The sequence below is a fragment of the Enhydra lutris genome, unplaced genomic scaffold (assembly GCF_002288905.1).
Source record: "Enhydra lutris kenyoni isolate GAN:26980312 unplaced genomic scaffold, ASM228890v2 scaffoldscaffold60, whole genome shotgun sequence".
In the NCBI taxonomy this organism is placed as follows: Eukaryota; Metazoa; Chordata; class Mammalia; order Carnivora; family Mustelidae; genus Enhydra; species Enhydra lutris.
Window position 1 is genome coordinate 7,135,737 of NW_019154144.1, and position 18,190 is coordinate 7,153,926.

The following is an 18,190-nucleotide window of genomic DNA, read 5'->3' on the forward strand; positions in this document are numbered from 1 at the left end:
TCCCTGGATATTTATAGCTTGCTTCCTCCTGCACCTTCCAGTGTTTCCTCAAATACTACTTTTTTTAGTAAGTCTTCTCTAAGCAATTCTTATTCTTGTCTGTGCTTTATTTTTCTCATAGCACTTTCCGTCTCATATACTGTATTAACCCATTCATGTTATTGTATCTTCTGTCTCTCCATATTGGAATATAAGTTCCATGAAGGCAGAGGTTTTGTTTGTACTATGTATTTCTATATGTCAGAATTTAGAACCGCCTCTAACATATCAGAGGCTCAGTAAGTATTTGTTGAATGAATGAACAAATGAATCTCAGATTACAGCCCAAATTTCTGGTTTTGAGATAGGATAAATTCAGTGATGGAAAATTTACACTTATATGTATTATATATCACTCACTCTATCACAAAACATAGTTAATCACTGGATGGAACATTTTGTTGATGTGAATTAGATTGAATAATTTCTTGGCTTGTGCTGTTTTGATGATAACCTTCACAACCTTAGAGTATGCATGAGTTTTATGTAGTACAGAGGAATCATCTACTTATTTATAGTTTGCTGTCTTAAGGTATGGAGCATAATTGTGAAATTGTGTGGGAAAACATGGAAACAATATTCTTGAGATAGAAAAATGCAGTTGGTAATGTGTGTGTAGTATAGAGGATTCTATGTACGCATCTGTATGAATAGCAGATCTAGAAGGAGAGTGGAATATGTTAATAGTCTATATAGGTGGCTCTTAACTTTTTTGTGGCTGTATTTTTGAAACCCAGATAATTATTTGCTCACCCTAGAAAAAGTGTATGCACTTCAGAATTTTATGTATACTTTAGTGTATTCATGGAATCGAAATGGGTACCCACGATAGTTATGAAGACTACTAGGTAAGGTTAAGCCTTTTGGTACGGATAGAATAAGTTACCAAGTGGAACATGTTGAGTCACCGAAAGATTTTGTAAGAGCTAAAAGTTCAGTTTTCACATAATATGTTAATCAACACATATTAATAAATGTAAATGTTCAGATTATTTATAAAGTAGATTGTTAGGACACAGAATGTTTTGATGTGTTAGGGAATGGGCAGTGTTGAAGGAATGATGTTAAGGAACAGAATGTATAGTACTCTGATTCTAGTAAACCATCTGGCCATTATAGTCAAAGAAGAAAGAGTAGGCTGCATGAAGTTGTAGACTGAGACAGGATCTGAGAAGTCAGTCAAAACCAGCTTCCCACCTCTCTCAACCCAGCCCCGGTGACATGATCATCCTAGTCATTTGAACACATCAGTAGTTGGAAACTGGAGCTCATAAAAGTTACTAGAGAATCTTCTTCCTGTTGGTTTTAATTTGATAGGTAGATATTTAGGAGTTTCTTCTTACTTCCTTTTCATATACCTTCAGATTTTAAAAAAAGTTATTGTTTTTGTGTTTTTTTTAACTCTAATTTTCTAGTCTCTCAGCATTCCCTCCCATGACTTTTTCTTTTATGGGCATGATGCTGTTTGTCATTATTCTTGAAATATGATGCCTAAAACTGCACACAAGATTTTGTTTATGAGGTCCGACAATCAGAAAGTATGTCAGGATTATCGCTTCTTTCAAAACTGTGTAGTGTTGCTGGTGCAGACCTAGGTTGCATCAGCACTTTTGGAAACCATAGCAGTCCTAACAATTGCTACAGATCACATGATATTCCAGGCAAAGTGCTAAACATTTTATATGTATTATATCATTCTATCTTTTTAAAAATCTTATAAGCTACAAACTATTATAAGTCTCATTTTAAAGGTGAGGAGAATGGAACTTAGAGAGATTTACTTGCCTAATACCACACAGCTAGAAATTGTGGAAGGTAGAATTCTAACTCTGATCCCTCTGTCATTGAAAACTGGGTTTTTTAGCCACTGTTTTACTATATTTAAATGCCATTTTGCACTACCAGATCTGCTGTGTTTGCTGTCAATGAAGTGTCTGAAGACTTTCACATTAATTGCTATTGAACCAGATGCTTTCAGTTCTTAAGTAGACTGGCATTTAATGTTGTTTGTGTTTATTTACAAGCTATTGTTACAGGTTGTTGAGATTAAATTTTTTTCTCATTCATATAACTGTTTTTCATAATATATTTTGCATAGCCTCAGCACTTCACAAGATGCCTGTAGTAGTCCGTTAATAAAAGTTTCTGCCCAAATTTGGTGATGACCTGTTAATTAGGAATTTTGGGTGATAGTTCTCCTACAATCTATAAATCTGTCTCACAGCACTATAAACCAGCCCGTGTTTCTTATTTTATCCACAGGGATTTTAATGAGTTGTTAAAAAAAAAGGTGTTACAGATTACTAATGACTTTTTTTCAAATCAAGAGGTGATAATTTTGTCTTCTTGCTGGAGAGCCAGGAAAATAGTGCATCTCAACAGTTTAGAAGTTTAGAGAAGAGTTTTGATGATAAACCCAAAATACTAGTTTTTTTTCTTTTGATAGACCAGTATAACCACCTGCCCTATATGATGTAGGCAGAGAATTATTTCACTTTACACAGTGGTAATAATAACATTTATTTATAAGACAGCTTATGCTAAAAAAAAAAAAAACCTTTTAAATACAATCTCATTTAATTTCTCCAGTTATATGTGAAGTATATGGCATTCATCTTGCCATATTTGCAATGAAGAACTGAAATTTAAAATCACTCAACTTGATAGTGATTTAGATCTCAAGACTTAGTCTTCTAGCTCCATGTCCTGTTTTCTTTCCATAATGTCACACGGCTTCTCAATGTAATAAACGAAGGCATTGGATGAGGAATGGCCAATGTAAGGGTTGAAAGCATAAAGTGTACTTTTGGAAATTAGACAAGATAGTTAAGAGTTCAAGGTTGAGTCTAATAAATTAGATTCACCTATAAAGAGTAAAGAAGAAAATATCCAGAAAGAGATAATGTAGAAATTTTTTGGCATGAGTAAAATTATTTAAGACTGCCATGCATTTGGTCACAAAAAAAGTTTTTTTAAGTATTCCTTAAATTGAGAGTAATAATTCTTATAAATTTAGTTTTTTGATATTGAAGAAATCATTGAAGACAGCAACATAAGTGTTTCTAGGAAAAACAATGTTATTAAGGAAGCTTAAGCTATAGACTTACTTGAGAATAAGCCACTGATACAATTTTAAGTAAAGCTTTTTAATGGGACAATTAAAATTTTTTAAATGTGTATAGGCATATTTACGAGAACTAGTTTAGTTTGAAGAGTTTTGTACTGTCAGTCATTAGTTTTCAAGCATGACATTTGAGCTTATAGCATCTCATACATCTACTCTCTAGATGAAAAAGCTCAGTGATGGTTGAGTAACACTGGTAAATACCTTTTCTATGAAGTTGCAGTCTGTATACTTTGAGAAGAATGAAGCTTCACTAAATACTTTATTTAGAAATAAAGATACTTACTATTTTAGATAAATAGTTTATCTTTTAAAATTATACTCACTTATTACTTCAGGTTAACACAATGACAAATTCAGAATTTTTTAGTGTGAAATTCATCTATGTTAAAGTAACATGGGAAACACCTGTGTTCAAAATGTCAAGTCTTGAAAGCTAAATAAATCTTTAACTGAGTATCGAGTGTATCATTGAGTTCTTTTTCATTATAACAACCATGAAAAATAACTAAATTTTTTTTCAGAAAAATAAACTGTAACCTTACTATGCCATTAGATGTTATTCAGTAGTCCTTGGTTAATTTTTAGCTTTACTATGAAGAAGCTTCAGAATCTGGCTTTTGGAATGGTTTTTATGTTATGACTATTTTACAAATGGAGAATATAATATGGATAAGAAGGACATTTTATGCATATTTTGCCAAAAAACTATGCAGATGGAAAATGTTCTAACTTGAGCACACATTTTCCCAGTTTTTCCAGATTCATGATTATAGCCTACAAGCCATCTTAAGAAAGGTTTGCAAACTCCACATTCTACATAAACATTTGCCAAATGAATTAAAGTGAACACATTTCACAATATATCCTAATGTCCATATCCCTTTCACCAATGAAATTGGACTCCGAAAAAGAAAGAAAGAAAGAAAGAAAGAAAGAAAGAAAGAAAGAAAGAAAGAAAGAAAGAAAGGACAATTAAATGTTGACTGTATGTGTGGTAGCAGGGTTGGATTTCATCTTAAACCTTGTATTGGTTATTTTCCATCACTTCTTACTTTCCAGAAGTGTTGTGGTACCTGTTAAGAAGCCACCTCCAGGTAGTTTGGCTGTAACCACTGTGGGAGCCACTGCTGCTGGAAGTGGGCTGCCAACGGGCAGTACTTCTAATATATTTGCTGCTACTGGAGCTACACCAAAAAGTATGATTAATACAACAGGTATTGTCCTTATATATTTTTGTGATACCTCATCTTTTTCTTTCTGTTTTCTTTATCTTCATTTTTCTGCTTATTTGATCTTAAAAATTAAATTGCTCTGATCATTTGGGATTGTCATAATCTTTAAGAAGGTTCTACTTTATGTTACCACCTTTCAGAATTTGTCTGTACTTCTAAGACATTTTCAGTGGTCATTTTAGAGGACACTATTGTTTTTGTTTTGAGTCCTCTCAAAACACAGTTCTGTTTACTTTCAGAGTTAAATCAGATTGCTGAAAGGTATTTGGGGAGCAAGACCAAAAGACAATTTAAACATTGAAGTTTGATATATAAAAATTAGTAAATAATATCAAGAATATCACAAAATATGTTAGTGATAGAAAATAGATTTAGTGACATTTACTGGTTGAATTCTAATGTATATTTTTTGCAAAATCCTCTAAGGAAAGGCAGAGCTCCCCTAAGAACCTGAATGGTTTGCAAGAGCCTCAAGGTGATGGGGAAAAAAATGTATGTGAATAAGAACCATTATTTGACATTGAATTAATTTATGTACTTAGATTACAGTTGTATCCAATTCATTGTCCAACATTTTCCTAATGATACTAGGAACAGAAAATTCCAAATCACTACAAATTTTAAAAGCCTGCCTAAAATAACCTTTATTTATGTAAATTTCCAGAAATGTTCCTGTTGATTATTAGCTAAATAAATCCTTACCCAAATCTTTGTGATTCCATTTTAGGTATTTATACAACGCAAGATGATCCCTGACTTTTCTTCCCTGACTATAGTAGCCTTCTCTTCTCCAAACTGTATAGCCTTGAACTTTTCCATCTATTATCATTACTTAAATTCTTCCCATTTTTATTAATTTCATAGCTCTTCTATGTGCTTTCTGTATTTATCCTGTTTATCATACCACCTGAGTCTGACATATCATGACCAACACATTTATGGGGTTTTAGTAAGTAGAATATACTCTATCAAGCATATTTATGTTAGCAAATAAACATTAGTAATGGCATTGTGTTAAAGAACATAGCACCCTTAGTTTATCTATATTATAAATAAATATATCCAGCTTGTCTGAAGACTTCAAAGTTTTTCTATACAGTTTATAATCTCATTCTATATATTCATTCTGCTTTCTAGAAATAGGAAGAAAAATACTGTTTTACCAAAATATATATCAAAAAACATGTTAAGATTTTGAAAATATGCCAGTATAGTTGAAAGAAATCTACATTTAGTGTCTAATGAATAATTCCTTATTTTTAAGAGAGAGGTTAAAGGAAAATTAAATTACCTCTTTTTTATCTTTATATGAAACAAGTTATATTTCCTTATCATTTCTATTTTATGAATTAATAATAGATATAGAAAGTGATGGTAGCAAGAAATCTAATGAGAGTATAAAGTACATAATATTACAGTGGAAAATAAAATGTAAGTAATTAAACGTCCGCCTCAGAAATATGCACAGACACACCTACACATACACACACACACTCATACACATTTTTTATACCAACACTTAAACCGGGCCCATTGTCCAGTTTAGTTTTTGGCAGTTGTAGTTTAGTGTTTTGGCAGTTTTGGCAGGTTAGTGTTGCAGCAGAATCCCAGTAGCAGTTCAGTTTTATGAGAATTAGTGTGAGATAAGATAATATTTAGGAACACTAGATGTCCCTCAACTCCACAGCTCTTTAATATACTTACATGGTGTATTATAGAAAAGTCTGTTCCAAAGTCATCTTGGTATCGTTGAGGAGAACTCATTATTTTAAAAGCAGGTACAATTATATTCATTATAGCCCTTCTTAAAACAATCATTTTATCAAAATAAGCATTTGATGCTTCAGGGCCACAAATTTATGCTCAGTTCGTTGTAAATTATATCTTAGATGGTGAAAATTAAAATATTACAATATAGCAATAAAAATAAATTTTTCATTTCTAAATTTGAATTGTTTATCAGCCTCATTTTATCTAAAATTATTTTCATTTGTTGATGTCTTTTATTTATACCCCATTTGTAATAATGTACTTCTGTTAGATTATTATAAGTAAATCAACTGGATTTTAATGCAACAGCTATTATTTGTAATTTATAATTATAAGAGTTATAATTTATAAGAGTTATTAGTGTATAATGGCCAAATGATTTTTTAATTGTTGAATTCTGTTTTGAAATTCAGATGAGTAAATCTTCAAAATCAGATAGTAATGATATAATGAAAATTATTTTGTTAAATAAATTTATGCTTAAGGCTAAAAATTATTATTTTGGGAACAGGTGCCGTGGATTCAGGGTCCTCCTCCTCTTCCTCCTCTTCTAGTTTTGTGAACGGTGCTACCAGCAAAAACCTTCCAGCTGTACAAACTGTCGCTCCAATGCCAGAAGACTCGGCTGAAAACATGAGGTATACATAACAACTTTTATACTCATTTTCCAACTCCATCTTCAAACATAGTGAAACACTACACAGTAAATACAAAGGTATAGTTAAGAATTCTTGAGAAGAGCTAATTATGAATTTTGTGCTGTATTGCATAATTGTATTGTTCTGGCATTTTTAAAAGTCACTCACTATATTTCAGAGCCTAAACAGAGGTTTAGCCTAAACAGATGCTCAGTGACCGTGCTGGATTTGTCATCCATTGTCATATAGCATGTTACTATTTCTGTTACAGTAAAAACATGAACAAATGGTAGCATGATAACATTGTGCATCTTTGCAGTGGTGATGAAAAGTTTAAAATACAGACTTTCAAAATAAATCTGCAAAATTATATGTAACACATGTAATTGAATAAATGAGCATTATCTTTTTCTTCATGCTGAATAGATAAAAATTTATGGTAGCACATCACAGAGCATTCCTAGAAGACTAGTCCACAGTCTTAGAGTTAAATGACACACACATACGTGTGTGTGTGTGTGTGTGTGTGTGTGTGTGTGTGTGTATTCATTCATGTTTTACACTTGATCTTAGCCAAAAGGCCGAGAAGCGATGTGTATTCATGTTTTAAATTCAAGAATTACACAAATGCAGAGTATAAAAACTCAGTGAAACAGTGAAGACACTCATGTTACCATCACCCAAGTCAGGAAATACAGTGTTCCAAGTACCCCAGAAGCCCCCACCTTGTGTTCCTTTTCCTGTCAGTAATCTTGCTCCTCTTCAGATTTATAATCCTGACTTTTCATATGAGGGCATCTTTGTCTTTTTTTGAATTTTATGTAAATGAAATTGCACAGTACATGTTCTTTTGTTTTGGAGCGTCTTTTGTTCAACCTTGTTTATGAGATCATCTACGTTGCATGTAGTAATAGTTTATTTTTATTCCATTTTTATTCCTTTGTGGTTGGATACTATAATTTACTAGTCTTTTTTACCGATGATGGGCATTTTGGAATTTTCTAGGTTTAGACTATTACAAATAATGCTGCTTTTTATGCAGTGATGCTGCTTGCACATTACTCTTGAGTGTGCCACACGTTTGCTTGCGTGCATGTCTGTGGGGTAAATAACAAGGAGTAGAATTGCTGATTCACTTGATTGTGCGTGTTCAGTTTTACTAGATAATCCCAAACAATTTCCCAGAGTGCTTATAAAAGTTTACTAATTCTGCAGCGGCGTATGAGAGTTCCTGTTTCTTCATAACTTCAATGGTACTTAGTACGGTCACTCTTATATTTTAGACTTTTGGTGGAAGTATTTCCTCGTATTTGTAGTTTGCATTTTCTTTGTGGTTAATGGGTGAGCATCTCCGTACATATTTATTGGTCTTTTGGTTTTATTCTTTTGTGATTTGCCTGTTGAAATCTCTTTCCAATTTTTAAAAATTGAGTTGTTTTTCTTCTTGTTAGTAATTTGTAAGGTTCTTTATGTATTTGAAAATGGCTCGTTTGAAGATTATATGTCTTATATATATCTTCTCCCATTCTGTGACTTCTCTCTTCATTTATATGCTCTGTTTGGGTCCACAGAAGTTGTAATTTTACTGAAACTCAATTTGTCAAGTCTTTCTTAGTGCTTTTTCTATTATAGATGAAATTTTTGCCTACGTTTTCCCCACCTTATCTCCTGGCTGCTTTATTATCTTTTATATTTATACGTACAGTCCATTTAGAATTGAGTTCTGTAGATTTAATGGAGGTAGAGTAATATGAATGTCAAGATGACCCAGCATCATTTACTTAAAAAACTCTTCCGTCCTCCTATCTCTGCCACTCTGTCACAGATCAAGTGCCCCTAAATGCTGGATTTGGTTTGCCACTCAGTTCTGCCCCATTTGCCTGTGTGTCCTTGTGCCATACTGTCATAATTAGCTTTAGGTTTAATAAAGGTCAGTATCTGGTTGAATAAGATCTTTCCACTTTGGTCCTTTTCTTTTTCAATAAAGTCTGAAATATTCTTGATACTTAGCATTTCTATTTAAATTTTAGAATCAGTTTGTCAGTATCCATATTAAAAAAATCTTGATGGAGTTTGGCTATGAATGGTATTCATGGATCTAGTACAACTAAAATCTATATTGCATGTATAGATCTCCTTCAGTATTGAAATTTTCAAACTATGAGCATCATATATTCTTCCCATTTCTTCGTTTTGTTTTTGAGTTTTTCCTAGTAACAATATTTAGTTTTCTAGGCAGAAATTTACACGTTCCTATTTCATTTATTCTTAGGATTTTAATATTTTGTATTTATTGTTTTTCTCTAGTTAGTTTTCAAATCAATATTATTGAGACCATTTATTTATATTGTTTCAACTCAATAAAAATACTCCTTTCGAGTATACTTTTGAAACAACGGACTTTATCATTTTAATGAGTTTTGATCAGTTTATATACCTATAAAACCACCCATTACCCCAGAAAGCTCCCTTTTGCTCCATATGTAATTCATTCATCTTTGCCTCAGGCAAACACTTATGTACTTTTTTAAAATTTATTTTTATTTTTTTAATTTCTTTTCAGTGTACCAGAATTCATTGTTTATGCACCACACCCAGTGCTCCATGCAATACCCGCCCTCCATAATACCCACCACCAGGCTCACCCAACTTCCCACCCCGCCCCTTCAGAACCCTCAGATTGTTTTTCAGAGCCCATAGTCTCTCATGCTTCACCTCCCCCTCCAGTTTCCCTGAACTCCCTTCTCCTCTCCATCTCCCCATGTCCTCTGTGTTATTTCTTATGTTCCACAAATAAGTGAAACCATATGATAATTGACTCTCTCTGCTTGACTTATTTCACTCAGCATAATCTCTTCCAGTCCCGTCCATGTTGATAAAAAAGTTGGGTATTCATTCAACCTTTCTGATGGAGGCATAATATTTCATAGTGTATATGGACCACATCTTCCTTATCCATTCATCCGTTGAAGGGCATCTTGGTTCTTTCCACAGGTTGGCGACCGTGGCCATTGCTGCTATGAACATTGGGGTACAGATGGCCCTTCTTTTCACTACATCTGTATCTTTGGGGTAAATACCCAGTAGTGCAATTGCAGGGTCATAGGGACTTATGTACTTTTTAATAGTGTAACTTAAATTTGACTTTTCTAGGGTTTCATGTAGATGGAATCATACAGAATATATTTTTATGTGTATCTCTATTTCCTTCCACTCAGTTTTTGAGATTCTGAGATTTATCAATTTCTTTTTGTTTTCTGTGGACATTTAATATTCTGTGGGTATTTGAGTATAAGGCTTGTCTTGGACATACATTCTTGGGTAAATAACTTAGAGTAAAACTGCTGGTTGTATAGTAAGTATATGCTTATCCTTATAAGAAACTGCTATTTTGCAAAGTGGTTGTATCGTATTATATTCCTGTCAACAATGTGTAGAAGTACCAATTTGTTCTCCATTCTTGTCAACACTGGTATTGTTAATCTTTTTAATTTAAGGCTTTATATTGGCTAGGTAAGCATATCTCATTTGGTTTTATTTTCAGTTTTCCTAATGATTAATGGTGAGAAGGTTTGTTTTTTTGTATGTGTTATGGGCCAGTGAAATCTTTTGCTGTTTAAAAAAAATTAGATTGTTTTTCTCACTGAGTTGTAAGAGTTCATTATATATTCTGAATATATGTCCTCTGTTAGACTACATAATTTTTCTGTTCACTTTTATATTTTTATTTTGTTAAAAGTGTTTAGAATAGGAACTTTCTAATTTTGATAAAGTCCATTGTTTCAAAAGTCTTTTCTGTTGTGGTATGTGTCTTAGTGTCCTAAAAAATCTTTACCCCAAAGTCATGAATATATTCTTACATTTTCTTCTAAAATTATAGTTTTTAGCTTTTATAATTAGGTCTGTGATCCATTCATTTAATTTCTATGTGTATGGTGGGGAAAATGTTGGGGTTTGTTTTTATTCATTTTCATATCAGTTTTTCAGCATCATTGAATTATCTTGGCACACTGGTTTAAAATCAGTTGACCACCTATGTGTGGATCTATTTCTAGATTCCATACTGTTCCATGACCTATATGGCTATTCTTATGCCAATACCTTACTGTCTTCTTCACTGCAACTTTACAGTAAATCTTTAAAGCAGGTTGTACAAGTTTTCTAACTCTCTACCCTTCTACAGTTGCTTGACTGTCCTAGGTTATTGGCATTTTCATATAAATTTTAGAATTTGTTTGCACTTGACAGTTTGTAAAAGAAAACAGCTGCAGTTTTAATTAGGATTTTGTTGAATCTTTAAATTTAAGGAGAATTGATGTCTTCATAATATTGAGTCTTCCAATCTTTGAACATTATCTATATCCATTCACTGAGATCTTTACTTTCAGCAACTTAATGTAGTTTTCATTGTAAAGGTCTTATGCTTACTTTTGTCATTTTTATTATTTTTACTTGTCTTTGATGATATTCTAATTAAATTTTTTACTTTAAATTTCCAATTTTAAATTAAAAGGCAAACAAAAAAGTGCCAATACTGTATGTCTCCATTTATACAAAATGCAAATAAATTTATCTTAACACAGAGGAAATTGATGACTGCCTGTGTCAATTATACCTCAGTAGACCGAAGAAAAATGAAACATGTTACCTGGATGTTTATTGTGTATAGAAAGACAAGTTGGGGTGCCTGGGTGGCTCAGTGGGTTAAAGCCTCTGCCTTCGGCTCAGGTCATAATCTGAGGGTCCTGGGATCGAGCCCCGCATCAGGCTCTCTCCTCGGCGGGGAGCCTACTTCCCTTCCTCTCTCTGTGCCTGCCTCTCTGCTTACTTGTGATCTCTGTCTGTCAAATAAATAAATTTTAAAAATCTTAAAAAAAAAAAAAGACAGACAATATTTTTGCATATTTGACTTTATATCCTGTAGCTTTGCTTAATCCACTTAATTTTAGTAGACTGTGGTGGTTTAGAACTATTCTTAACTCAATAATTATATTATCTGTAGTTTCCTTATTATTTTCAAGGTGTAAGGTAGTGTCATTTGTAGTTTTAGTGATATTTATCCTTAAGCGTTTGAAAATTCACCAGTGGTGCCAAATCAAAATGAAATTTTCTTTATGGGAGAGTTTTAAATTACAAATTAAGTTTTTTTAATGGATAAGTGACTATTCATATTTTGCTTATTGGGGGTGGGGTTTTTTGGCATCAGTTTTGGTCATTGATGACTTCTAAAAATTTAGCCATCTTATCTAAATAGTTGGATTAATTGCCATAAAGTTTTTATATTTTATTATTTTAAAATACTTGTAGGGTGCCTGGGTGGCTCAGTTGGTTAAGTATCTTCCTTCACCTCAGGTTGTGATCCCAGGTTCTTGGGTGCCCTGCTCAGTGGGGAATCTGCTTCTCCCTCTCCCTCTGTGCCTTCTTCAGTTCGTGTTCTCTCCCTCTCTCTCACTCACTCTCTCTCTCTCGCAAATAAATTCATTCTTTTAAAATAGAATAAAATATTTGTAGGATCTCTATTGATGTTCTCTCCTTCATTCCAGATTTTGTTAATTAATATCTTTTCCTCATTTTATCAGTATTAGAATAGCTATTGATTTTTCAATATTAGATTTTTTTCTAGAAATTAGCTATTAGCTTCTTTTGTGTGTGTGTGTGTGTGTGTGTGTGTGTTTTCTATTACACTGAATTCTGCTCTTACTAATTCCTTTTCATTATTTGAGGCTTACTTTTTTTTCTCTTTCTAGAGTCTTTGGATGGAAACTGATAATAGGAGTCTAAGCTATGGCCCATGGGCTAAATCTGCCTCCCACCAGTTTATGTCAAAAATAACTTTTATTGGTATATAGTCATATAATTTGTTTATATACTGCTTGTGATTGCTTTCACATTACAATGGCAGAGTTAAGTTGTAACCTCTCTATAGTATTGTCTAAAAGCTTAAAATATTTACCATACCCTTTAGAGAAAACATTTACTGACCCCTTGTTTAGACCATTGATTTTAGAGCTTCTTTTCTAATATGAGCTTTTAAAGCCACAACTTTTCCTTAAAGGACTGTTTTACCTATGTTCAACAAATTTCATTGTAATATTTTAATTTTCATTCAGTATTTTTTTCTAAATTTCCCTATAATTTTTTTTTTGACTCATAGGTGTTTTAGAGGTGCATTTTGAAATTGACCTTTTCTCATTTAAGTGCAAAGCTGTGAGATCCATCCAACTTGTTCAATAGATCCTTCCGTTTGTATTTCTTAGTGGTATTCCGTGGTATGGGTATATGACAGTTCATTCAACCATTCACTCATTAAAGGCCATTCAGTTTTTTTCTAGTTTTTGGCTTTTATGAAAAAAGCTGCAATGAACAATTTTTTTTTTTTTTTTTGGTAAACATAAGTTTTCATTTCTCTAGTATAAGTGCTGAAGAGGGGCGCCTGGGTGGCTCAGTGGGTTAATCTGCTGCCTTCGGCTCAGGTCATGATCTCAGGGTCCTGGGATCGAGTCCCACATCGGGCTCTCTGCTCAGCAGGGAGCCTGCTTCCCTCTCTCTCTCTCTGCCTGCCTCTCCGTCTACTTGTGATCTCTCTCTGTCAAATAAATAAATAAAAATCTTTAAAAATAAATAAAAAAATAAGTGCTGAAGAGTGAGATTACTGAGTTTTATGATAAGTACCTCATTAGTTTTATTTAAAAAAACTTCTACCAGCAGTGTATACATAATCCAGTTTCTCTTCATTTTTACTGATATTTGGTGTTGTCTTTTTTTTTTTTTTAAGTCATTCTGGTAGGTATGTACTGATACCTCATTGTGCTCCTAATTTGTTATGTTCCTAGTAGATGATTCTGAACATCTTTTTGTGTGCTTTTTCTCATCGGTATTAAAATTTCTCTTCATATTTTTTACCCATTTCATAATTGGATTGCTTTCTTATTTTTAAGCCTTCAGAGTTCATCATATTTTCTAAATACTAGGCCTTTCTCAGAAATGTGGTTTGCAGTTGTTTTCTTCCAGACTGTGGCTTCTTGTTTCATCCTTTTAATAGGGTCTTTGGCAAAGGAAAACTGAATTTTTGTTGTACTCTGACTTACCATGCTGTCATGTCTAAGAATTCTTACCCCCACGGAGTCCTAAAGATTTTCTCATATGTTTTCCATAAAATTCTGTGGCTTCATAAACAGTTTCACTTTTAAGTCTGTGACCCATCTTGAGCTAATTTTTTTATAAGGTGTGAGGTTTATATTGAGGTTTGTATTTTTGTCTATGATTGTTCAGTTGCTCCAGCACTATTTATTCAAAAGACTATGCCTCCATATGAGGCATGCTTTTAAGGTATTTTAAGGCAAGTCCAGAGTGGCCTTTATTCCTGGGCTAATTTTGTTACACTAAGAAAGTGTGCTGGGATTTCTCCTGAATGTTCAATGTATTTAATGAGGTCTTTTCATTTGGTGGGAGGGAACACAGACATCTCTCAGCCCTTTGTGAGCTATAGGAAATGTTTGTGTTATAGCTCTTTCATAATTATTCTTCCCTCAGAATTTGTCCTAATTCTAAACTTGGGAGCTTTCAGATGTCACATACATAGATTGTTATTCAAGTGAAGACTCCAATTATTGGAATTATTTCTCTTTATAACTTTTTCCTCTTGGGTGTTCTGTCCTCCAAATTCTATTCACATTGGCCTGCCTGAACTGTGGTTTTAGTCTTTTCAACCCCGAATTGTTGCTGGGTTCTGTATTTGTCCTAATAAGGACAAATAAGGGAAATACCTCCATGCAAGAAACCTGAATGATGGTGGAAATCAATTCATTGGGTTTATGGTTTTGTGCTACTTTTGTTGCCTGAAAACAGCTGTTCTCTGTATTTTGTACCTATTTCTAGTTAATAGTGTGGGAGGTAATTCTAAACTATCTTATTCCTTCAAGGTGAAAAATGGAATTTGATATTTTATATTGTAAATTATTTCTTTTATAAATTTCATTTTTAATTGTTTGCTGGCATATATAATCCATTTTGGTATATTGAACTAATATCCTGAAACTTTTAACTACTTATTATTCCTAATTATTTATCTATAATTCTTTCTAAATAAATATGTATATACACAGTCATTTCATCTGAGAATATTGGTAGTTTTATCCCCTATTGTAATCTTTGCACCTTTTTTTTTCTTATCTTATAGTACCACCTAGTACCTCCAATGCAATTTTCTATAAAAGTGGTTAGAAAAAGCATTTTCTTCATCTTAGATGGAAAGCTTTGAGCATGATTAATTATGATGCCTCCTCTCTATTTACAAAAGATACTTTATCAAATTTAAGACGTCTCTTGTGTTTATAATTAACCAAGAGTTGCTATGATTATGTGTATTGAATTTTATTGTACTCACAAATTCCAAGGATTATGGTTTAGACACATTTGAGCAGCCATTATTTGGCTTAATGCATTTCTGCTTCTAGGATTTTAATGACAGACTGTTTGATACTCTTCCATAGTTCTTCATTTCACTTGCAAACACACTCTCTTCTCTCTCTCTCTTTTTACATATTCCTTTATTCTCTTTTTGTTTGTTTAATTGGCCTATCTTTAAATTCACTAATTCTCCTTTAACCTTATTGAGTCTACTGATAAGCCTATTGAAGGCATTATTATCTCTTTTACTATATTTTTTTATTCTAACATTTTTACAGTTTCTTACTTTGTTTTAAAATTCCCCATCAGTTTATGCATGTGGACTTATCTTTTCAACTATTAACTCTTAATATATTAATAATAGTTATTTTAAATTCTTTGATAGTTCTAACACATGGTTTATCTGTGATTCTCATTCTGTTAGTTTGTGAATCTGACTGTCAGTTTTCCTTCTTTGTATGTCTTATGCTTTTTGATTGAAAGCTGGACATTATATAGAGGGTGGTGATAACTGACATTCATAGTATTTATTCTGGCAATGGGCTTGCCTCTTATGCTGGGGCTTTAATGTTGTAGGTTAAGTCAATCTACCCAGCAGTTGAGATACTGTGTTTTCTTGTTTTAGTTACTCTCAGTGCATCACATGCCTTAAATTCTTTTACGTGTACCTTGTCTTTATCTGGGGGCTGGTCTGTCAGAATGTTTTACCCTATTCTCCCCTGATTTTTAGGCTTTCCTTTAAGCCTGCATTTTAACGAAGTCCTCTACACCATGGCGCCTTCTACAGTAGTAGGCTTCTGTTATTTGTATTGGGTACTTGCAAGCCTGATTTTCGGTGGACATGGAGTTGTTTCCTGTTTTTCTGGTTCAGACTTGGTTTTAGGCAGGTATTGCCCTGGGTCTTGGAAGTAGGATTTTTCACTGATCCTGCCCATTTCCAAGTAGTTGGAGAATCTTTGATTATTAGAACTCGGGAATTTTTCTTGCCCTCCCTTAGAATAGAGTTTTTTTCTGTTCCTTTCTCCAGCTTCAAAAGAGTCTCTCTGCTACCCTGGAAGTGGCAGGGCTTGCTGTTCTTTTCTGAGATGTATAAGCCCTTTGTTCCATAGAGGTTATGGGGAAGAAGGTGCAGGCAGGGCTTTGTGTCTTTTCTGCAACAGTTATATTTTATTGGACTAGTTGACTAGAAAGGAGGAATTTATCCATTTGTTTGTTTTGTTTTCTTTCTGTCTAAAACACATGTAATTAACAATTTCCAACATGCCTTTCAAAAAGCCTTTATACTTATCTAAAGACATTCCAGCATTACATTTCCTAAAACTTGAAAAGTATGTATTTGGAATTTAGTTTACCATATAGAGTAAACCTCTTGCATGCAAAAGAATTCTATTTAGGTTTAGTTTTCTGTAAGTTCACCTATTTTCTTCACCTGTACTCATGCACTTAAAAATGTATGTGATTCTTTCAAAAAAGAATAAGGAGAAAATGTCAGTTTTTAGTTTAAAAGATCATGAGGAATAAAGTAAGCAAGCATTTTTTCACTTTCATGTTTTGATTAGGGTAACCATAAAAAGTTATAGTTGAGAAAAACTGTTTAGCAGTAGGTCATAGGGTTATAGAATCTGAGATTCAGGATGCATTTACTCATCAGCTATCTAATGTTAAATTACATTTTAGGGATGCCTGGGTGGCTGAATTCGTTGAGCGTCTGACTCTTTTTTTTTTTTTTTTTTTTAATTTATTTGACAGACAGAGATCACAAGTAGGCACAGAGGCAGGCAGAGAGAGAGGAACGGAAGCAGGCCTTCGGCTGAGCAGAGAGCCCAACGCAGGGCTCCATCCAGGACCCTGGGATCATGACCTGAGCCAAAGGCAGAGGCTTTAACCCACTGAGCCACCCAGGCACCCCAAATGTCTGACTCTAGATTTCAGCTCAGGTTCTGATCTCAGGGTCGTGAGATTGATTCCCTGGTCAGGCTCCCTGATAACCATGGAGACTGCTTAAGATTCTTTCTCCCTCTCCCTGTGCCTCTCCCCTCTACTCGTGCTTGCTCTCTCTTAAATATACGTATCTATATTTCACATTAGAAGCTTAGTGAAAGCTAAACTAAGTATTTTAAGTCAGTGTTTGTCATTTCCTAGTCATGGTATATAGCCAGTCAAGAATTCAACTTTACAATTTACGGTTTTGCTGTCATTAATATTCTCCTAATCTTTTCTTTTTATCTAATTTTACTTAAGCAAATCACTTCATTTACCTATGCTCATATTTCCTAACTTACCCAGGAACATTTGATTAATGAAATCTATTGTGGAATTCACTAGTGTAATAATTTCCTTTATATCTAAGCTCTCTTATTATGTACATTGCTTAAAGTTACATAATTATTTTCATTCTAGATTTTATTATTATATATAACCATTTTATATGATTTAAGGAATGAAGAAATTTAAGAACTTTAATGTACAAAATTAAATTAAGTATTTGTTGTATTTATGATATGTTAAGGACCTAGGAGAATACAAAAAGTTAAAACCAAAAGTAAGAATTATAAATGTATTAAGTGGCATAAGTGTAAAGTGTAAATAGTACTCACAGCATAAGCAGTGTCCTAAAGGAAAGTAAAGGTACTGTGTTTTTCTAGAATTCCAAAGCATATAACATTTGAAAATAATCAATACTTTGTAGTGAAACATGTTTGTAAGGAGATTAATTTAGAAAGTGAGACAAAAATCTTACCTTTTTCTGCTGATTAAGTTAGTTAGTCGCCTTAGCTTTTGTTATGTCCTGAGGTCAGTTATAGTCGGCAAGATTCGATGGATTTTCATACATTTTTTCCTATCATGAAACAATTATATCTTTATTCATAAAATTTCTTGGAATCTGTAAATCTCTATAAATGAGATTTTCTTAATGTAAGTAAAAACCAATACATAATTGTGTTTTTTAAAACCATAATAATAAAACTCTTCTG

The 18,190-nt window shown here is 33.0% G+C and overlaps 1 protein-coding gene across 5 annotated transcripts in view; it reads left to right on the forward strand.

Annotated features, from left to right (window-relative positions):
- LOC111158523 (neurobeachin) overlaps positions 1-18,190 on the forward strand; it is a 672,328-nt gene that overhangs the window by 259,093 nt on the left and 395,045 nt on the right. For 4 of the 5 annotated variants that reach the window (XM_022520602.1, XM_022520603.1, XM_022520605.1 and 1 more), the window contains 2 exons: positions 4,226-4,380; positions 6,680-6,806. In XM_022520602.1, the coding sequence (XP_022376310.1) occupies positions 4,226-4,380; positions 6,680-6,806 (282 nt within the window). Of the gene's footprint in view, positions 1-4,225; positions 4,381-6,679; positions 6,807-18,190 lie in introns of those variants that run through there. The other variant, XM_022520606.1, reaches the window with a different exon arrangement.